This window comes from Pristiophorus japonicus, chromosome 15, assembly GCF_044704955.1.
Source record: "Pristiophorus japonicus isolate sPriJap1 chromosome 15, sPriJap1.hap1, whole genome shotgun sequence".
Classification (NCBI taxonomy): Eukaryota; Metazoa; Chordata; class Chondrichthyes; family Pristiophoridae; genus Pristiophorus; species Pristiophorus japonicus.
In genome coordinates, this window is record NC_091991.1 from 116,417,508 (window position 1) to 116,441,337 (window position 23,830).

Here is a 23,830-nt window from a genome sequence, read left to right on the forward strand (position 1 = left end):
TTCTCTCAATTTGTTGTTGATTGCTCGTATTGTGGGTTGATGAGGTGTGATCGCCCGTTCATGTGGCCCTTGATTTTGATGACTTCTGGCGCCACTGTCTGCTGTTGAAGGCCTGCTCTCCTGCCTTTGTCTGTGTGTGGGGGTAGCGGTTTGTTTCACAATGTGAACCCCTTGTTCCGATGCCTCGTTGGTTGTTGTACCCGAAGTGTAGATCAGCCTCGTTTCTTCTTCGCCTGCCAAGAACGTCTGTACGACCAGTGCTGCTGCCTCTAGAGTCAAGTTCTTAGTCTCTATAAGCTTTAGGAATATGCCTGCGTGGCCTGTTCCTTCAATAAAAAAGTCTCACAGTACTTCTCTCCTTAGTTCATCGGGGAACTCATATGAACTAGCCAGCCTCCGAAGTTCTGCCACAAAGTCAGGTATGCTTTGGCCCACACAGCGTCTGTAGTTGTAGAACCTGTGTCTGGCCATGTGTAGGCTGCTCACTGGCTTCAGGTGGTCTCTCATCAGTGTGCTCAACTCCTCAAACGACTTGCTTGCTGGTTTCTCGGGTGCCAGCAGGTCTTTCATTAAAGCGTATGTTTTCGCGCCATAGTTGGTCAAGAGATGGGCTCTTCTCTTGTCTGCCTTATTGTCACCCAGCCAGTCTTTGGTCACAAAGCTTTGCTGGAGTCTTTCTATAAAGTTATCCCAATTGTTTCCAGCATTGTATTTCTCATCTGAGTTGTTGGTAGCCATTCTGTGGATTCTGTGATCCCGTAACTCATCGCCACTGTTCAGTCCTGATTCTAATGTACTGACTTACACGAGACACATGCTGAAGTCAAGGTCACTCAGGACCTGCACCTTTAATTCCAGCTCTCTAACCCCCCCAAACGATGACATTCCCCTTGGGAAATCTTTGGCCCGGCCGACAGTGCCAAAACAAGTTTTTTTCTGGTGATCCAGTGAGGCTGTGGCCTTCGACAGCAGCGGTGCGGCTTCCCTTAAAAGGGAGGGCGCACTGCCGCTGCCGCCATATTTTTTTTTGTCAGCCGACTGCCGAGTCAGCCCGACAAATATGCCCCCAGGTTCGGCTGGGCCGCCAACGGGCAACCTTGCAACCCCTCTTGGGTGCCAGGTCACTGGCCCGGTCAAAACCCTCCCTGGTGGCCCAGTAGCCCGAAGTTTTATAATCGCGGAGGCTCTTCCCTTTAAGTGAAGGGAGAGCCGTGGTGACGCGGTGCCGTGATGATGTCATCGCAGCGGTCATTCCACTCTGCACCCACCTTCCGTCCCTCAGTTGCTGTCCCTGCCGCGTATCCGCCCCTCAGGTCAAGTTACCGCCCCCATTATGATTGAGTTCCGGATCGGTGGGAGAAAAAAACAAAGATCCCAATGTCACTCAAGAGGCAACCTGAGCTGCAGCTACAGTAAAAACCATTGAAATGGGGTGGACAATTTCTACCCCTAACTGTGGCAAACTTCTTCATTGTGTTAAATGTCTTGTGCTTCTGAGCTATGGACCTCCTCACCACAGATACTTCATTCTGCTCTGCCACCTCTTGCTATGCAGCTTCGGACAGCTCCTTTCTGAGTAGGATGGCCAAAGGTGGCAACTCTCCTCGACTTCTTGAGCATTATCTCCAGGGGTTATCTGAAAAGTAAGCCGTTCTCCTTCTTCCCTGTGCCCACCCTCTCTTTTGCCATCTTTCAAATAACTGCCAAAAAGATTTTCCACAGAGTTCACTTTCAAAGCACAAATACCCCTTTTGGTGCTGAATCAGTTCTTTTGAACTATCGCATCAAATTTCCATCCCTTGCTAGCTTCCACGCTCCTAGCACATTGCCCAATCAGTGCTAACAGCACTGCCTAACTATTTTTTTTATTATTCATTCATGGGATGTGGGTGTTGCTGGAAAGACCAGTATTTATTGCCCATCCCTAATTGCCCTTGAGAAGGTGGTGCTGAGCCACCTTCTTGAACCGCTGCAGTCCGTGAGGTGAAGTGATGTTAAGGAGGGAGTTCCAGGATTTTGACCCAGCGGCTATGAAGGAATGGCGATATATTTCCAAATCAGGATGGTGTGTGACTTGGAGGGGAACATACAGTTGGTGTTCCCAAGCGCCTGCTATCCCTGTCCTTCTAGGTGGTAAAGGTAGAGGTTGCGGGTTTGGGAGGTACTGTTGAAGAAACTTTGGCAAGTTGCTGCAGTACATCTTGTAGATGGTACACACTGCAGCTATGGTGTGCCAGTGGGGAGGGAGTGAATGTTTAAGGTGGTGGATGGGGCGCCAATCATGCAGGCGGTTTCGCCCTGGATGGTGTCAAGCTTCTTGAGTATTTTTGGAGCTGCACTCGTCCATCACAATCCTGACGTGTGCCTTGTAGATGGTGGAAAGGCTTTGGGGAGTCAGGAGGTGAGACACTCGCTGCAGAATATCCAGCCACTGACTTACTCTTGTAGCCATGGTATTTATGTGGCTGGTCCAGTTAAGTTTCTGGTCAATGGTGATTCCCAGGATGTTGATGGTGGGGGATTTGGCGATGGTAATGCCTTTGAATGTCAAAGGGCGATAATTAGACTCTCGCTGGTTGGAGATGGTCATTGCCTGGCACTTGTGTGGCGTGAATGTTACTTGCCACTTATCAGCTCAAGCCTGAATGTTGTTCAGGTCTTGCTGCAAATGGGCACGGACTACTTCATTATCTGAGGAGTTGCGAATGGAACTGAACACTGTGCGGTCATCACCGAACATCCCCACTTCCGACCTTACGCTGGATGGAAGGTCATTGATGAAGCAGCTGAAGATGTTTGGGCTGAGGATGCTGCTCTGAGGAACTCCTGCAGTGATGTCCTGGGGCTGAGATGATTGACCGCCAACAACAGTCAGAGAATCTCAAGATTAAATTTAAGAGACAGAAATTCATGGTAAATATACCTGATAACAAATCGGCTACGGTGACACTATAGAAGTGGGTGATGAATACTCAGGAATGAATGCAATCTGTAATCTAATCACAAGGTTCAGATAGTTTATCTTTGAATACTAGATATCAGCAGTGAGTTACAGCTTGAAATCTAATGGAGCGATTATTACGCTCCTGTGAAGCGCCTTGGGACATTTTCCTGCATTAAAGGTGCTATACCTGTATAAATGCAAGTTGTTACAATAATAGATATCTGGGAGTGAGTTACAGTCTGAAATCTAATTAAAGAGTTGGAGGTTTATATATAGAATAACAGATACCCAGGAGATTAATCTGATTAATGGATATTTGTCTCATACATCATGAAAGTAAACTCCAAGTAGTTGATAACTGTGACCTGAACCCCAAGACCAGATTAGTACTGTAAAATCATAGGAAATCACTACCTGATATGTGCTATTTATATTTTTAATCATTTTAGTTTTACATGTGTTTTTTCTAACTGTGTTTTCAGTTAGTTTTTATATGACAGCCTTGCTCACACAAGTGGAAATGATATAAGTTTTAGCCACAATCTGTGCAGTTATCTTGTATCAGTTGAGCAACAATTGGCCTCAGTGCCACTGGACTAGGGTACCACTCCTCATCAGCACCTCGTGAATCCTGTTGGAAAGTGAGTGCATATGGGTATTGGGTGACGGAGGACAGGATCAGGCTTGGTTGTCATGGCCTGAATGGTCAAATAGTCTGCTAACATTGACTGTCAGGGCTTACATATAAAGAATGACAACTTGGGCATGATACTGGAGGATGCCTGCCTGGTGCCCATGGAACTGTATCCCTCCATACTTTTGTGCCTATAGGAGCAACACAAATTGGAGAGAAAAAAATAGTGCTTGCTGATTGATTCTCGACAATAGACACCAATCAGCAGCAAATTCTGGGGAGATGCTGTGGCATCCATACTTCCACAAAGGTTCACATTCCTACGTTTTAAACTTCATGGTAGATGCAGTAGCCAGAGCTGGAATTTTCTTTAGATTCTTCTCTGTCTCTGCAGCAGATCTCAGCATTTAAGCTCCACATTTGACTTGAAGTACAGAGTGAAGTGTGGAGAGAATTCCACGTTGGATGATTTCCCCTCCATTGATTCGAATTGATGAAGTGTCCGTTACAACTGGTAATTTTTATTGCACTGCATCAGGCTCTGTCCTGTTTTGATCTCTATTAAATATTAATGGGTCCTCGATGATACAAGAGATACCTATAACAAACCTGGTTCAATGAAAAGCAGGCAAGATGAGGAGGAGGGTGGGAGGGAGCACTGGAATTACACCATAGCCAGATGTATCTTGCAGCAGTTTTATTTATTTATTTTTTAAGTGGCGTGTGTGTGCTGAAAAAATCGTTGCATGTGATGAGGCTGTATATGAATGGAGACTGTGCCGAAGCATTTCAGAGACTCGCAGCTGAATAGAGCTTTCACTGTGAGCTTTATTCATCTCTCCAGCAGCTGCAGTCAACATCAGGTGACCTGCTTTCTGAAGTCGATCTCTCTTTTTTTTGTGTGTATGTCTCCAATGATATAGTCTGGGTTTTAGATCTGAATGTATTGGTGATCAGTGGAGGGACTGTATTGAATTGAACACACACAAGAAAAGAGGCAGAACTCAGCTGGCTCCGATGTCCCTGTGATCTGAAAGCCACGCAGTGTGAGCACCTCAGCGATGTCCACTTTTGGGAAACTAACAGATTACTTCCAGCTTCGGAAATCGAGAGCAGATTTGGGAGTTACCAGGAGAGATTCCAGAAGAAGTGGCAGTTGCGGATGTGGTACCCCAGAGACCAGGTACGAAGAGCTCCAGAATGAATCTAGACAAATCCTTCAGATTTGAGAGGAATGCAGTGATTCCTGTATGTTGCAGTCTGTGCAATCCTATTTTTAAGGAGATGCTATTATTGTGACTCTGAGCAAGTGGAGAAGTGGGTGCAGGACTGAATTGGTAAAGAGTAATATCTGTAATTAATTACTGCAGAGCACCTGCTTTGGATTGTCTGGCTGTCTTGTTTTATTGTGAGAACTGAACAAGATGAAGAATAAATTGTATTAATAATTCACTGCACTGTAAAGGGGCATGGTCTTTAGTGATGGGAACAGGAGTGATACCCTGTGCCACTTTTATCATGATTATGTCACATGTAGGTAATTCGGATGACAGTTTTATTATGTTATTGCATTGAGTACTTGGCAAACAAACAAGAAAAGGTTCGCTAAATATTTTAACAGAAAGACAGCACCATTTTACCACAAAACCTGAAATACGTTACACGCTTCAATGAATTCAGAAGTTGTGGCTATAACATTTTAAGAGCTATTCGGCCTGGAATATTGTAAAAAACAGCTATGACTGAGTGACTGATTTGACTATTCTAGGGGGCCAAAATTGCGCTCCACCCCAAATGGGGCGCACTTACCGATTAAAATTTTTTTTCTCCGCCCCAATCCATGGGGTGGAGATTAGAGCGATATTGAGATTTTAATTTTATTTTTGGTGTCAGTGCGGTGTTCCGGGCGACTGCGGAGCGGAAATGCCGTTGTGTTGGGTCAGTCGCCGCTCTGACTCATCAGCGCCCACTGGTGATTGACGCGTCACTATGTCTCTCCCCTTCAGTTAAAGGGGAGGGCCGCTGCGAAGTCTGCATTTATTCTCGTTAGATCCACTGGGCCACTAGGGAGGGTTTCGGCTGGGCCAGCGGCCTGGCACCCAAAATGGGGTGAGGGGCTGCCTGTTGGCGGTCCGGCCAAACCCGTGGCCACCATTGTCGGGCCGACGTCAGAGTCAGCCGACAATTAAAATAAAATGTCGGCCGCGGCAGAGCACTCTCCCCATTAAGGGCAGATGCACTGCCCAGGCACACACAGTTTCCCACCGGGAAAAGTTGTCAGTAGCACTGACTGGCGGCTGATCCGTTCCCGCGGGGACAATTTCCCACGCGGGGCGGAAAGGGGGTCGTTGTCGGTTGGAAGGGAACCAACGCGTGCCCGGCGGGATGGCTACAAGGGCAGCGCGGTGACCATCACCGTAGGCAAAAACATGGAGGGCAATTTATAAAATGTCGGTGACTCCGCACCGACTAGGCGGCGAGTCCTTACCAACCCGTGGATGCCTCTTTGAGGCAGTCACGGCTCTAATAGAAAGGGGCAATTTCGGCCCCAGATCTTGTCGTTTTTTAAAATTATTTTCTGACCCTAGTATTTAGAATAATTCATTGTATATAGATGTACTCCCTCACCACCTTTGTAGTGTATATTGTATCCTTAGTGAATTATAAGAACATAAGAACATAACAATTAGGAGCAGGAGTAAGCCATTCGGCTCCTCAAGCCTGCTTATTATGTTGTAAAATTGTACTGTACTATAATTCTGAGGGAAAGAGGGGGCATGAACTGTTGATAGATATTAAGGTACCACGTTTTTAGTTTAATGTATAATTCAGGATGGGTACAGAAAATGGGTCCAATCAAGTCACACAGCAGCCACTGCAGTGACCACGAGAGGCTTTCCAATATCCTGCTTTTGACAAAAAAAGAGGGAAATCTGTTATTTCCTGAACAAGGCACTGTTTCATATTTGATTTTTGTCATGAGTTGTTGCATGTGTTCTGATATGCCAACACATTAGAGATGGTTCAACAATTTCCTTTTTGTGGTTCCTTGAAGAGAGCATAACATTGGGCAGCATGTGGAAAATACTGGCAAATGTGACCTAACCTGAGAGAGTTGGATAGAACGATTGGAAAATGGAAGAGCAAGAAAAGAACGGAGTCCTGAAACATCAATATTTTAACATATTTTGTGCATCGCAATGTAAGGGAAGTTAATGCAAGGGAACTGAGCATCTTCTGCTGCAGGCATTTAATGCCAGTATCAAGCACTCCCAGGTCAATCATAATATACTTAGTGAAGCTCAGTGTCAAAAGTGCACTCACTATCACATAGAATGTACAGCACAGAAACAGGCCATTTGGCCCAACAGGTCCATGCTGGTGTTTATGCTGCACATGAGCCTCCTCCCACCCCTTTTCATCTAACCCCATCAACCTAGGCTTTTGTTCCTTTTCCTCTTGTGCTTACCTAGCTTCCCCTTAAATGTATCTATGCTATTCACTTCAACTACTCCATGTGGAGTTCCACATTCTAACCACTCTCTGGGTAAAGACATTGGTCACTATTGCATCAATGTGACTTTTCCATCACCATCAGTGTCCATTCTGTGGCCTCTCAATGGAATTCGGTGCCAAGTTCAGCGCAGTTTTGTGCAAAGTAGTAGGTTGAAATCACTAACTCATTTCACATAGGGCACATAAAGACAACAGATAGAAGGGACTTTCATCCCTTTAGTCTGTATTAAAATTGAACCTGGCTAAAATGAACTATTTATTTGTACGACTATTACATAATGTTCCACTACAAAAGGAACTTTTTAGAATGATTTCCGCTTTAAATACTGGACAATTTGCATTTCTATAAATTTTCAGACTGCTTGTGCAAATTGTCTACTCTAAAATCAGACAAGTGGCAACCCTATTAATATTGGAATATTCCTCCAAAAGTGAGAACATCCTAAGTGTTACAATTGCTCAGTTGCTCTCCAACCTCCTTCACTATTGGCCATGATTTTCAAACCAGCCTGCACTGTCCTCGATTCCCTGGGATAGTATCTGCACACTATTGTAAGATTCAATGGCAGCGAAAGTTGTTTTTTTAGCGCCCGTTTTTTTGGCACTACATGTGCTGTTTTGTGTCCAGAGTGGTGTCTGCACCGCACGCACATAGTTCTGGTGTGGGCATCGTGGATGCCATTTTGATGAGGTCATAGGCGCGGGTGCTGGGAGTGTGCGCCGGAAGTATGCAGAGTCGGCAGATCATGACGTCAGTCAGCGTGTAATGCTGATTTGACACCAGAGCTGCCATTTTCTACCTCAACGCTCCAGCTAACACCCTCTCCTAAAGACATGTGTTCAGCAGCAGGGAGGACCCCCCCACCAGCGCTATTTAAAAGGATCATCAACTGCTTTCAGGTTAGTTGCTGATTGATTTCTACTGGCTCTTGGTGCGTTTGTAGAAGTGTCCAGTATTTAAAAAAATCTTATTTGAAGTCTCCAAGGAGTGGTGTGGCAGGTTAGTTCAAGGCTTCTGCTCAGACCAGTTGTTCCCAGACATGGACGCAGTAGTTTGTATCTCCCTTAGCCTACAGCATGATGGAGAATGAGCAGAGGCAACTCAGAGGAGGACAAGCTGCTTGAAGAGGGAGGAGGAGGAGGAGGAGGAGGAAGGGATGAAGCAACCAACACAGCTCCTTTCTGGCCGGGTTGTCCGTGATTGACTCATCTCACTGCAGTATCTGTGAATGCAACCCCTACTCTCCATTCACCTACAGTCCCACACCTTACCTTCCCTCTGTTACTGATCTTCACAGTGTCCGCTTTACCACTATACCACAATAAAAATCATTACAAAACGAGCATTCGAAACCCAATTTATAAATCAAACCATCCAAAATTCATACCAAAATCAACTAATCACCCTTATGCATTCCCTTAGTGCCTGTCTTTCGCGTGCAGTGCTCCTATGCAGTGCTACCCCAATGGCTGCAGCATGGCTTGTGGAAGGCTACTGACTTTCAGTGGAGCAGACTTCAGATGGCCTTGGAGGATGACTTCTCGCAGTTCTGGGCCTACGCACTGCACCATCTTGGTATGGGAAGCAGCAGTTTGGGCTGGGTGGCTGACAGGCAACAGCATGGGCACTGGCGGAATGGCATTGGTGGGAGGACGATTGCTGAGAAAGGATAGCAGGTTCATGCTCCATGGAGCCACTGCTACTCCTGTGGGGCGGTGCCTCAGCAGTCCTAGTAATCTGTTGGAGGACAGATTGCTGGACTGCTGTGATACCTGGTAACCGCAGCCACGATTGCAACAGTCATGAGCTTGCGTGGCAGTAAGCTGACCTTGCATGACAGAAATCTGAGCTTCCACTGCAGCACCAAGACATTGGGGTGGCTTCGGTTTGTGCTGCAGTGGAACATGAGACATTGGCCATCAGGCGCTGCATCATGGTTGGGTTCACAAGTGTGCTAATGAAGTTGGCCATAGGAAATGATGGCACAGAAGGCGGCCATCCAATTCATCATGTCTGTGCCAGCTGAAAAAGTTCTATCCAGCTTTGGTCCATAGCCTTGTAGGTTACGACACTTCAAATACATATCCAAGTACTTTTAAAATGTGATGAGCGTTTCTGCCTCTACCACCCTTGCAGGCAGTGAGTTTCAGATCCCCACTACCCTCTGGCTGAAAAATGTTCTCCTCAACTCCCCTCTAATCCTTCTTCCAATTATTTAAATCTCTACCCTCTGTTTATTGACCTCTCTGCGAGGGGAAATAGGTTTTTCCTTTTCGCTCTATCTAGGCCCCTCAGAATTTTATACATTCAACTAAGTCTCCACTCAGCCTCTTCTGTTCTAAAGAAAACAACCCCAGCCAACCAATCTTTCCTCATAGCTAAAATTCTCCAGTCCTGGCAACATCTTCGAAAATCTCCTCTGTACCCTCTCTAGTGCAATACATCTTTCCTGTAATATGGTGACCAGAACTGTACGCATTACTCTAGCTGTGGCCTAACTAGTGTTTTGTACAGTTCAAGCACCTGCTCTTATATTCTATGCCTCGGCTAATAAGGGAAAGTATCTCGTATGCCTTCTTAACCATCTAATTTACCTGTCCTGCTTCCTTCAGGGATCTGTGGACATACATTCCAAGGTCTCTGTTCCTCTACACTTCTCAGTATCCTACTATTTATTGAGTATTCCCTTGCATTACCTCACACTTCTCCGGATTGACTCCATTTGCCACTTTTCTGCCCACCTGACCAGATAGCTTCCTGCAGTCTACAGCATTCTTCCTGACTATCAACCAGACGACCAATTTTTTGATCTTTGGTAAAATTCTTAATCATGCTCCCGACATTGAAGTCTAAATCATTGATATATACCACAAAAAGCAAGGGACCTATACTGAACCCTGCAGAACCCCACTGGAAACATCTTTCCAGTCACAAAAATACCCGGCGACCATTACTCTTTGCTGCCTGCCACTGAGCCAATTTTGGATCCAACTTGCCACTTTCCTTTGGATCCCATGGGCTTTTACTTTTCTGACCAATCTGCCATGTGGGACCTTGTCAAAAGCCTTGCTAAAATCCATGTAGACTATGTCAAATGCACCACCCTCATCAATCCTCCTTGTTACCTCCTCAAAAAATTCAATCAAGTTAGTCAGACATGACTTTCCCTGACTGTCCTTGATTAATCTGTGCATTTCTAAATGACGATTAATACTGTCCCTCAGAATTCTTACCAATAATTTGCAGACTACCTAGGTTAGGCTGACCAGCCTGTAATTACTCAGTCAATCCCTTTTTTCACTTTTTATACAACGTTAGCAGTCCTCCAGTCCTCTGGCACCACACCTGTAGCAAGAGAGGATTGGAAAATGATAGTCAGAGCCTCTGCTATTTCCTCCCTTGCTTTTCTTAGCCTGGGATACATTTCATCCAGGCCTGATGATTTATCTACTTTCAAAGATGCTAAATCGCTTAATACTTCCTCTCTCACTCTGTTTATCTCATCTAATATTTCACACTCTTCCTCCTCAACCACAGCCTCTGTATCGTCCCTTTCTTTTATGAAGCCAGACACAAAGTATTCACTAAGAACCATGCCCATGTCCTCCACCTCCACACACAAACTTCCTTTTTGGTCTCTAATAGGCCCTACTCTTCTTTAGTTATTCTCTTGCTCTTTATGTATTGAGTTATATTCCGATGTGATGGCGACCGTCGGGGTAGCAGCTCCCTAGGGAGCTCTCCTGCTAAACAGCTCCTCAGCCCTCACCCTCCCCCCTCCCTCTGTCTAAACTTCCCCAAGCTCCAGCCCTAGCCCTAATAGACCCCAATAGAGGGTCTTAAAGACTTAAATCCCCACCCTAACCCCAACTCCGCGAACCCCAAAAATTCAGGCCTGCCTCAGGCCTCCCGCCACACCGCACATCGGCGTCACCCGGCTGGTCCTCCTGTGGCGACTCGATGCGATTTGGGCCTCCCGGCTGGATCTCCTGTGGCAACTCGACGTGACCTGGACCTCCCGGCTGGTCCCCCTGCGGTGACTCGACGTGACCTGGACCTCCCGGCTGGTCCCCCTGTGGCGACTCGACGTGACCTGGACCTCCCGGCTAGTCCCCCTGCGGCGACTCGACGTGACCTGGACCTCCCGGCTGGTCCTCCTGCGGCGACTCAATTCACTAAATATATTCAAAAAGGAGTTAGATGTAGTCCTTACTACTAGGGGGATCAAGGGGTATGGCGAGAAAGCAGGAATGGGGTACTGAAGTTGCATGTTCAGCCATGAACTCATTGAATGGCGGTGCAGGCTCGAAGGGCCAAATGGCCTACTCCTGCACCTATTTTCTATGTTTCTATGTTTCTATGACTTGGGCCTCCCGGCTGGACCTCCTGTGGCGGCTGGACAACTCGACACGACCTGGACCTCCCGGCTGGACCTTCTGCGGCGACTCGGCGGCTGGACCTGGCTATCGGGCCTCCAAATCCTCCCCCCCCATCTGGACCTCTCCTTCCCCACTGATGGCCCGGTCTCCTCTCCTCCTCCAGCACGTGGTGAGTACAATGGCTGTGACCCCCCCCGCCCCCCCATTCTGAACCCCAGTGCACCGCTGCCCCCCCCCCCCCCCCCCACCAATGCCTGCCCCCAACCAAGCCCTTGGACCAAGTACCATCAAGGGCACTTACCCAGCGCCAAGCCTGCGACCAACACCTCGCAATTAGGCCCATACAGCAGTGCCTGGTCTCCAGTCGTCCTGGACCCCCTTGCCACTGGACCAAGACCTCGCTCAGCTAAGCCCGTGTGGTAGCCGGCGTGCAACGATCACCCCATGTTAAAAGAACTCACGCACAGGCATCTTCCACTCCTCTAACATGAAGTTCGGGACCTGGAACGTCAGGACCCTCATGGACAACCCCAACAGCGACAGACCAGAATGCCGCACCGCCATAGTTGCCCGGGAACTTAGACGCTTTGATATCGACATCGCAGCCCTAAGCGAGCAGGGGAAGGCCAGTTCAAGGAACAGGGTGGAAGTTACATCTTCTTTTGGAAAGGGAAACCAGAGACAGAACGGCGCCTCCACGGAGTTGGCTTCGCCATCAAAAATGAACTGGTCGACCACCTCAAAGACTCCCCCTGCGGGACTAACGAATGCCTCATGACGCTTCGACTCACCCTATCCCGGAACTAGTGCACCACAGTCATCAGTGCTTACACCCCAACACTCGATGCAACAGATGAGGTCAAAGAGGGTTTTTACTCCAACCTCGAAAAATCCCTGACCTGTGTCCCCGAGGGCGACAAACTGATCCTCCTCAGCAACTTCAACGCCAGGATCGGCAGGGACACAGACCTCTGGGGAGGTGTGATTGGCAGAGAGGGGGTAGGGAAAGTCAACTCCAGTGGTACCCAACTCCTGACAAAATGTCTAGAGCATGAACTTGTGATCACCAACACCTTGTTCCACCAGAGGGACAAATACAAGGCATCTTGACAACAGCCTCGCTCCAAACACTGGCACCTGCTTGACTATGTCATCGTCCGAGCCAGGGATCGCAAGGATGTGTGCATCACTCGTGCCGTGACAGGAGCTGACAACTGCTGGACACCTAATCCGATCCATCATCAACATCAACATAGCCCCACAGCGAAGGGGACAGCAGAAGCAGTGTTGCAAAAAAGTCAATGCCGGGGCACTTAAGGACCCAGCTAAGAGAGTCCTTTACAGTCAGCTAACCTGCATGCCTTGATGACCCCGAGATGCAGAATGTCCACAGCGCTTGGTCTGCCCTCCAGGCCTCCATAACCATTGTCTGCAAGGAGAAGCTCGGTCACTCAACCAGGAAACATCAGGACTGGTTTGATGAGAATGATCAGGAGATTCATGAACTAATAGATTGCAAGCGCAGGGCATTTCTGAGCCTTAAACAGCAACTCAACTCAGGAGCAGCAAAGCAGCATTACAGACAGCTAAAGGCTAAGGTCCAACAAAAAACCCGGGACCTAAAGAACAGGTGGTGGATGGAGAAAGCACAGGAAATACAGCAGCTGGCCGACAGCCATGATGTGCGAGGATTCTTCACCGCAGTCAAGGCCACATATGGTCCAAACTCCCAAGGCTCCACCCCACTCCTGGCCAAGAACGGGGAAACACTCATGAAGGACACTGAGGCAGTCAGGGCCCGCTGGAAGGAACTCTTCGAAGATCCTCTCAATCGGGACTCTGCCTTTGACTCGAGTGTTCTCGACTCTATTCCGCAGCATGCTACCTGCCACCACCTCAGTGAGACCCCAACACTACACGAGGTAGAAAAGGCCATTAGACAGCTAAAACACAACAAGGCTGTGGGAGCAGATGGGATCCCTGCTGAGGCACTGAAGTATGGCGGAGAGGCACTACTGGCATGAATACACAACCTCATCTCTCTCATTTGGAGGGAGGAGAGCATGCAGGGAACAGCGTCAGCCCTTATACATGGCCTTCGACCTTACAAAGGCCTTCGACACTGTCAACCGCGAGGGTCTATGGAGCGTCCTCCTCCGTTTCGGATGCTCCCAAAAGTCACCATCCTCCGCCTGCTCCACGACGACATGCAAGCCGTGATCCTTACCAACGGATCCATCACAGATCCAATTCACGTCCGGACCGGGGTCAAGCAGGGCTGCGTCATCGCCCCAACCCTCTTAATCTTTCTCGCTGCCATGCTCCACCTCACAGTTGATAAGCTCCCCGCTGGAGTGGAACTAAACTACAGAACCAGTGAGAAGCTGTTCAATCTTCGCCATCTCCAGGCCAGGTCCAAGACCACTCCAACCTCTGTCGTCGAGCTACAGTATGCGGACGGCGCCTGCGTCTGTGCACACACAGAGGCTGAACTCCAGGACATAGTCAACGTATTTACCTAGGCGTATAAAAGCATGGGCCTTACGCTAAACATTAGTAAGACAAAGGTCCTCCACCAGCCTGTCCTCACCGCACAGCACTGCCCCCCAGACATCAAGATCCAGGGTGTGGCCCTGGACACCGTAGACCACGTCCCCTATCTCAGGAGCCTCCTATCAACAAGAGCGGGTATTGACGACGAGATCCAACACCGCCTCCAGTGCGCCAGTGCAGCCTTCGACCGCCTAAGGAAAAGAGTGTTTGAAGACCAGTCCCTCAAGACTGTCACCAAGCTCATGGTCTACAGAGCTGTAGTAATACCCGCCCTTCTATATGGCTCAGAGATGTGGACCGTGTACATAGACACCTCAAGTTGCTGGAGAAATACCACCAGCAATGTCTCCGCAAGATCCTGCAAATCCCCTGAGAGGACAGACACACAAACATTAGCGTCCTCGTCCAGGCCAACATCTCCAGCATTGAAGCACTGACCACACTTGATCAGTTCCGCTGGGCAAGCCACATAGTTCACATGCCAGACACAAGACTCCCAAAGCAAGCGCTCTACTCGGAACATGTCCACAGCAAATGAGCCAAAGGCGGGCAGAGGAAACGTTACAAGGACACCCTCAAAGCCTCCCTGATAAAGTGCGACATCCCCACTGACACCTGGGCGTCCCTGGCCATAGACCGCCCTAAGTGGAGGAAGTGCATGCAGAAATCAAGCGCAGGCAGCGGAAGGAGCGTGCGGCAAACCAGACTCCCTGCCCACCCTTTCCTTCAACGACTATCTGTCCGACCTGTGACAGAGACTGTGGTTCTCGTATTGGACTGTACAGCCACTTAAGAACTCATGCTATGAGTGGAAGCAAGTTTTCCTCGATTCTGAGGGACTGCCTATGATGATGATGATGTATTTATAAAACATCTTTGGGTTTTCCTTGATTTTACTTGGCAATATTGTTTCATGCCTTCTCTTTCCTTTCCTAATTTCACCCCTGCCCTTGCTATATTCCTGTAGGCTTTCTGCAGTATTTGACATAAGCTATCTGACATAAGCTTTCCTTTCTTGCCTTATCCTACCCTGTATGCCCCATGACATCCAGGGGGCTCTAGATTTGGGAGTCCCACCCTTTTTCTTTGTGGGACCATTTGCTCTGAACCCTCACTATCTCCTCCTTGAATGCTTCCCAGGTTTGCCTTCAAGCAGGTGATTCCAGTCCACTTTTGCTAAATCAAATCTCAGCTTGGCAAAATTGACCTTTCCCCAAATGAGGAACTCCTGATCTATCTCTGTCCTTTTCCATAACTGCACTAAATCTAACTGTCCCCTTGCAGCCATTCAACAGTACGTTCAGCATGGGCTGCACACTACTTTCATATAAATTACCAGACAGCACGACGCTTACCTGCATTGGACTCAATGGGCGTGGGCTAATCGCACATCATGATACACGCGCCCGTTTTTGGGGGCTATCGAATTTAGCTCCCAATATCTCCTGAAATGGAATAGTGATTTTATTAATATTTGTTGCAAATATATTGAAGCCACAGGAACTCTGCAGTTCAGGTCAACAGCATTTGTCACAATAAGTAGGTCCAATGAAACTCACAGCTCCAATCCATTTTGTGCCTGAGACATCATATGCGTGAGTGTTCAGTTGAATTTAAAGTGATTGCTACTTACATCTGTTCGAACTGCATCTGTCAATCACAAGACAATTCCATTGCACACCAGAAGGCTGCAAAATTGACAGCCTATTTTTTCTTTTTTTATTCTGATTTCATGTTGGTTTCTTGAATAAGTTTAGTTGGTAAATGCACCAAATCGTATGGTATTGTGCCACTCCGAATATCCCAGGTTCAGTCTCTGCTCTGTGCTGAATTAGTTGACCACAGTCTGGGCAGCAATGGGATCACTACAATTGGCTTCAGCACACCTGTGCTCAGTAGGGAAATGTCAGCCAGGGTTCCTGCTCCTGATTACAATCCAGTGACCGCTGTTGGAACGTGCATACGCGTGAATGTTGGCCAAGGAAAGTGTTAGGTTTGGCTGTGATCATTCTCACAGCTGAATAGCCCACCAACATTCACTGTTTAGATTTACACAAGGACACTGGTGGACTGCGGGTAAATAGCTTAGAAGAATGATGCAAACTTAATCTTGAGAATAAATTCAATACAAGCACTACTGCTAATAATTTCTGAAAGGCGGCATGTCTTTATAACATACACTCTTGCTAACAAACTGCAGGCAGACTGCAATATGTTCTGATTGTATTCAGCAAAATGTTACTGCTGTGCCCAACCTACATGCTTGCTATCCCCCCCACCCCATACCAAAATTACACTTTGGTTAATGATCTGTTGTTGTTTGTGTGCTTGTGGAGCTCAGACACCTTCAATGTCCAGACTTCCTCAGATTTGTCAAAAGCCTGATGTTGAATGCAGCCCAACCCAGAAACGGAGCAGGATTGGGGGAATGTTGGTGGAAACTCCTACATCACTGCGTTGAACAGGAATGCCTCTTGATTGTACATATAACACGAGTACCTCACGGAGGCCAATAGCTACCTCTCAACAATTTACCAATCAGTGATTTAATTAAGGTGCTCAGAGATGTCATCAACAGATGTCACCTGAGGTTAGATTACTAGTTTAAATTCATCATGAGATCTTCATTATTTTCTACACTATCAACATGGAATCATAGAATCATAAAGATTTACAGCACAGAAAGAGACCATTTCAGCCCATCGTGTCCGCACCAGCCGATAAAGAGCTATCCAGCCTAACCCCACTTTCCAGCTCTTGGTCTGTAGCCCTGTGGGTTACGGCACTTCAGATGCACATCCAAACACTTTTTAAATGCTATGAGGGTTTCTGCCTCTACCACCCTTTCAGGCAATGAGTTCCAGACCCCCACCAGCCTCTGGGTGAAGAAATTTCCGCTCAAATCCTCTCTAAACCTCCTACCAATTACTTTAAATCTATGCCCCCTGATTGTTGACCCCTTTGCTAAGGGAAATAGGACCTTCCTATCCACTCTATCTCGGCCCCTCATAATTTTATACACATCAATAAGGTTTCCCCTCAACCTCCTTTATTCCAAACCAAACAAAACCAGCCTATCCAATTTTTCCTCAGCTAAAATTCTCCCATCCAGGCAACATCCTCGTAAATCTCCTCTGTACCCTCTCTAGTGCAATCATATCTTTCCTATAATGTGGTGACCAGAACTGCACACAGTACTCTAGCTATGGCTAACTAGTGTTTTATACAATTCAAACATAACCTTCCTGCTCTTGTATTCTAAGCTGCGGCTAATAAAGGCAAGTATTCCGTATGCCTTCTTAACCACCTGGCCTGCTAGTTTCAGGGATCTGTGGACATGCATTCCAAGGTCCCTTTATTCTTCTACATTTTTCAGTGTCGTACCATTTAATGTGTATTCCCTTGCCTTGTTAGCCCTCCCCAAATGCATTACCTCACATTTCTCTGGATTGAATTCCATTTGCCACTGTTCTGCCCACCTGACCATTTCATTAATATCTTCCTGCAGTCTACAGCTTTTTTCTTCATTATTAACCACACAGCTGATTTTAGTATCATTTGGAAACTTCTTAATCATACCCCCTACTTTCAAGTCTAAATCATTGATGTATGCCACAAAAAGCAAGGGACCCAGTACTGAGCCCTGTGGAACCCCACTGGAAACAGCCTTCCAGTCACAAAAACACCCATCACCCTTTGCTTCCTGCCTCTGAGACAATTTTGGATCCAACTTGCCATTTTGCCCTGGATCGCATGGGCTTTTACTTTCGTGACCAGTTTGCCATGTGGGACCTTGTCAAAAGCTTTGCTAAAATCCATATACACTACATCAAATGCATGACCCTCATCGACCCTCTTTGTTACCTCCTCAAAAAATTCAATCAAGTTAGTCAGACACAAACTTCCCTTAACAAATCCATGCTGACTGTCCTTGATTAATCCGTGTCATTCTAAATGAAGATTTATCCTGTCTCTCAGAAATGTTCCCTATAATTTTTGCACTACTGAGGTGAGGCTGATTTGACCACTAATTATTCAGTCTATCCCTTTCTCTCTTTTTAAACAAAGGTACAACGTTTGCAGTCCTCCAGTCCTCCGACATCATATCTGTAGCCAGAGAGGATTGGAAAATTAAACATATTGATGAGTTTCTATACAATGCTTTTTCTCATAATTCTGGGCCTTTGATGCGGTTACTATTAAAAGATGCTATAGGATCAAGCAAATTGTTCCACAACAGCTCAATATTTTTAAAATCAGTATTCTGACCATTTCGCGTTTCCGTTTCATTGGATTTTCTTAGATGCACAAGGTGTATTGATTTATGGTATAAGACCTGAAACCCTATATATGCAAGTAAGGGGGCCTTCCTGCTGGTGAGAACCTTATTGTGGTGTGGATTGTTCCCGTATTTATTTCCAATTTTGCACTCACCCCTCTCATTGCATGAATCTCTGATTTTGGTGTGCTGAATCCTAATATATACCCTTATATCATGTAAACTTAGTTCTTCATATCTTGTAATGTCTTTTGATTTGATATATCTTATCTATAATTACATTTGAGCAAATAGTGTACACTGTGGTCTTGCAGTGTGTTCTTGTCAAGTATGTATGCTTGGGTTTACTAGCCACCAGGTGGTGCCACTGTCGGAGATCATTGGGCTGTGGCCCGTGTGTGCGGCCCAGGTATAAAAGGCCAGCCATCTTGTAAAGTAATCACTTTGGGCCCTAATAAAGTAGCGCCAGGTTTGTACCTGTTCGGAGTTTACAGTATTCAGTCTATTGAGTTATTGCAAACACAACATTTGACGAAGAGGTAACAAGAACCTTTGCATGCAAAAATGAGCACAATTGGAATTCTGGTGCGATTTGTGGAGGGAGAAGATTGGGCAGACTTTGTAGCCCGCTTGAACCAGTACTTCGTGGCCAACAAAATGGAGAAAGAGGCAGACGCAGTTCGGCGCTGGGCAGTCCTCCTCACGGTTTGCAGTCCGAAAATCTATGGACTCATAAAGAATTTCCTCTCGTCCTTAAGTCCAATGGACAAGGACTGTGGAACATTGTGCTCTCTGATACGTGACCAACTCAAACCAGATCAAGGCATCATCATCTCAAGATATCGATTCTATACGCACGTTCGTTCTGAGGGCCAGGATATATCGGAATTCGTTGCCGACCTAAGACGTCTAGCTGGACCGTGTAAGTTCGAAACTGCGTTGGCAGACATGCTCCGGGACTTCTTTGTTAGTGCCCCGGCATTAACTTTTTTGTGGAACTGCTTCTGCTGTCCCCTCTGCTTTGGGGCAATGTTAATGTTGATGATGGATCGGATTAGGCGGTGATCCGTCCAGCAGTTGTCAGCTCCTGTCATGGTGATGCGCACATCCTTGCGATCCCTGGCTCGGACGATGACATAGTCAAGCAGATGCCAGTGTTTGGAGCGAGGGTGTTGCCACGATGCCTTGTATTTGTCCCATTGATGGTGGATGGCCCGAGGCTTGGCTGGGGGGCAGGCATTAGGAAGGTGACTTCCAAAGTTATTTTAAAAGTTAAAAGTTCCTTTAAGCTTTTGTCCGTCATCATGCATGATTGGACAATCGTGATGGCCTTGCTCAAATCCAGCGTCTCTGCCACCAGTAGCTTACGTGGGATCACCTCGTGGTTGATGTCGAGCTTGCGGTCAACACTTCGCCGTAGGCAATTAGACTTATAGAGCTGTGCCTGGTCTCCAGTTGTCTTGGACCCCCTTGCCACTGGACCAAGACCTTGCTCAGCTAAACCCGTGTGGTTGCCGGTGTGTAGCGGCCACCCCACGTTAAAAGAACTCACGCACAGGCATCTTCCACTTCGTCAGTATGAAGTTCGAGACCTGGAATGTCAGAACCCACATGGACAATCCCAGCAGCAACAGGCTGGAACACCGCACCGCCATAGTTGCCCGGGAACTCAGACGTTTCGACATTGACATCGCTGCCCTACGCGAGACCCGGCGAGCAGGGTAAGGCCAGTTGAAGAAACATGGTGGAGGGTACACATTCTGCTGGAAAGGGAAACCAGAGGCAGGATGCCGCCTTCATGGAGTCGGCTTTGCCGTCAAGAATGAGCTGGTTGACCGCCTCAAAGACTCCCGCTGTGGGGTTAACGAGTGCCTCATGACTCTTCGTATTACCCTATCTCGGAACCAATGTGCCACAGTCATCAGTGTGTACGCCCCTACACTCGATGCAACGTATGAGGCTAAAGAGGGTTTTTATTCCAACCTCGAGACATCCTTGTCCCGCGTCCCCACCGGCGACAAATTGATCCTCCTGGGTGATTTTAATGCCAGGGTCGGCAAAGACATAGACCTCTGGAGAGGCATGATTGGCAGAGAGGGGGTAGGTAAAGCCAACTCCAGCAGTACCCTACTCCTGACAAAATGTCCAGAACATGAACTCATCACCCTGTTCCGCCAGAGGGACAAATACAAGGCATCGTGGCAACACCCTCGCTCCAAACACTGGCACCTGCTTGACTATGTCATCGTCTGAGCTAGGGATCGCAAGGATGTGCGCATCACCCGCGACATGACAGAAGCTGACGACTGCTGGACGGACCACCACCTAATCCGATCCATCATCAACATTAACGTTGCCCCAAAGCAGAGGGGACAGCAGAAGCAGTTCCGCAAAAAGTTAATGCCGGGGCACTTAGAGACTCAGCTAAGAGAGCCCTATACAGCCAGCGCCTCACAGCCAATCTGGCATGCCTTGATGACCCTGAGATGCTGAATCCCCACAGCGCTTGGTCTGCCCTCCATGCCTCTATAACCAGTGCCTGTGAAGAGACACTTGATCACTCAACCAGAAAACATCAGGACTGGTTTGATGAAAATGATCAGGAGATTGAAGAACTAATAGATCGCAAGCACAAAGCATTTCTGAGCCTCAAGCAACAACCCAACTCGAGAGCTGCAAAACAACATTGCAGGCGGCCCAAGGCTCAGGTCCAACAAAAAACACGGGACCTAAAGAACAGCTGGAGAAAGCACAGGATATACAACAACTGGCCAACAGCCATGATATGCGAGGATTCTTCGCTACAGTCAAGGACACCTACGGTCCAAACTCCCAAGGCCCCACCCCACTCCTGGCCAAGAACGGGGAAACACTCATCAAGGACACCGAGGCTGTCAGGGCCCAATGGAAGGAGCACTTTGAAGATCTCCTCAATCGAGACTCTGCCTTTGACTTGAGTGTTCTCGATTCCATCCCGCAGCATGCGACCCACCACCAACTCAGTGAAACTCCAACATTGCACGAGATAGACAAAGCCATAAAACAGCTTAAAAATAACAAGGCTACCGGTGCGGATGGAATCCCTGCTGAGGTGCTAAAATATGGCGGAGAGGCGCTGTTGGCGCGGATACATGACCTCATCTCTCTCATCTGGAGGGAGGAGAGCATGCCGGGAGATCTGAGAGATGCAGTGATTGTGACCGATTTAAAAAAAGGGGACAAGTCCGACTGCGGCAATTAGAGGGGAATCTCCCTGCTATCAGCCACTGGCAAAGTTGTCGCTCGAGTTCTCCTCAATCATCTTGTCCCTGTGGCCGAGGAGCTCCTCCCGGAATCACAATGCGGATTTCGTCCCCTACGGGGCACAACAGACATAATCTTTGCTGTGCGACAGTTGCAGGGAAAATACAGGGAGCAGTGCCAGCCCTTATACATGGCCTTTTTCGATCTTACAAAGGACTTTGACACTGTCAACTGTGCGGGTCTATGGAGCGTCCTCCTTCGTTTCGGATGCCCCCAAAAGTTTGTCAACATCCTTCGCTTGCTTCACGATGACATGCAGGCCGTGATCCTTAGCAACGGATCCATTACAGACCCAATCCACGTCCGGACCTGGGTCAAACAGGGCTCATTATCGCTCCAACCCTCGTCTCAATCTTCCTCGCCGCCATGCTCCACCTCACAATCAACAAGCTCCCCGCTGGAGTGGAACTAAACTACAGGACCAATGGGAAGCTGTTTAACCTACGCCGCCTCCAGGCCAAGTCCAAGATCACCTCTGTCATTGAGCTGCAGTATGCGGATGACGCCTGCGTCTGTGCACATTCAGAGGCTGAACTCCAGGATATAGTCAATGTATTCACTGAGGCATATGAAAACATGGGCCTTACGCTTAACATCCGTAAGACAGAGGTCCTCCACCAGCCGGTCACCGCCACACAGCACTGCCCTCCAATCATCAAGATCCACGGTACGGCCCTGGACAACATGGACCATTTCCCACATCTCGGGAGCCTCTTATCAACAAAGGCAGACATTGATGCAGAGATTCAGCATCGCCTCCAATGCGCCAGCGCAGCCCTCGGCCGTCTGAGGAAAAGAGTGTTTGACCGCCAAACTCATGGTCTACAGGGCTGTAGTAATACCTGCCCCCCTGTATGGATCTGAGGCATGGATGATGTATAGAAGGCACCTCAAGTCGCTGGAGATATATCACCAACGATGTCTCTGCAAGATCTTGAAAATCCCCTGGGAGGACAGGTGCACCAACATCAGTGTCCTCGACCAGGCTAACATCCCCAGTGTTGAAGCATTGACCACATTTGATCAGCTTCGCTGGGCATGCCACATAGTTCGCATGCCAGATACGAGACTCCCAAAGCAAATGCTTTATGCGGAGCTCCTTCATGGTAATTGAACCAAAGGAGGACAGTGGAAACGTTATAAGGACACCCTCAAAGCCTCCCTGGTAAAGTGTGACATCACCACTGACACCTGGGAGACCCTGGCCGCAGACCGCCCAAGGTGGAGAAAGTCCATCCAGGAGGACGTTGAGCTCTTCAAGTCTCAACGCAAAGAGCATGAAAAAGCCAAGCGCAAGCAGCAGAAGGAGCGCGCGGAAAACCAGCCCCACCGACCCTTTCCTTCGACGAATGTCTGTCGCACCTGTAACAGGGTCTGTGGCTCTCATATCGGACTGTTCAGCCATCAAAGAACTCACTTTGAAAGTGGAAGTAAGTCCTCCTCGATTCCGAGGGACTGCCTAGAATGATGATGAAAGCAGATATCATTGAAAAATCGGAACTCGGCAAGTACAGTAAACAAGATAGTATCATCGTTTGGCAGAGCTGCATATGCCTGCCCGACTGTATACACGAAACCTGTGGCTGCTGAAAGTCCGCCAACAGGAATGAATCCGATATCACCGTGTTGGCGTTGTGGGGGTAATCATCAGCATCATCAGTGTCGGTTTAAACAGTATATTTGTAAAGGTTGTTCGAGAGTGCGGCATCTCCAGCGCATGTGTCCGCAACTGAGCAAGCTTGCTGTGACACACCACGTGGAGGATGATGACCAGTCTAGCGCGGATCCGGATATGCAATCAGAGATATCAGAGGAGGAAGTGTATGGACTGTATTCATTCCTAACAAAGAGCCAACCGATAATGATTAATGTAAAACTTAATGGTGTGCCAGTATCGATGGAGTTGGACACGGGTGCGAGTCAATCAATAATGAGCCAGAGGACATTTGACAGGCTGTGGCATACTAAGGCTGTGAGGCCTAAGCTGAGTCCAGTCAATGCCAAGTTGCGTACGTGCACTAAAGAACTCATAACGGTGATTGGCAGTGCAGTAATCAAGATGGTGATGGTACGGTTCACGATTTACCGTTATGGATTGTTCCAGGCAATAGTCCAACGCTGTTCGGCAGGAACTGGTATGAAAAATCAAATGGAACTTGAACGAGATCAAAGCGTTGTCGTCGGAGGAGGATACTCCATGTGCTCAAGTGCTGAGCAAGTT

At 47.8% G+C, this 23,830-nt stretch overlaps 1 protein-coding gene across 1 annotated transcript in view; it reads left to right on the forward strand.

The window, feature by feature from the left end:
* Positions 1-4,639: 4,639 nt before the first annotated feature.
* The window catches only part of LOC139225844 (ankyrin repeat and fibronectin type-III domain-containing protein 1-like), a 1,527,386-nt gene continuing 1,508,195 nt past the window's right edge, over positions 4,640-23,830 (forward strand). Inside the window, exon 1 of the mRNA XM_070856697.1 lies at positions 4,640-4,761. Within this exon, the coding sequence (XP_070712798.1) occupies positions 4,640-4,761 (122 nt within the window). The remainder of the gene's footprint in view (positions 4,762-23,830) is intronic.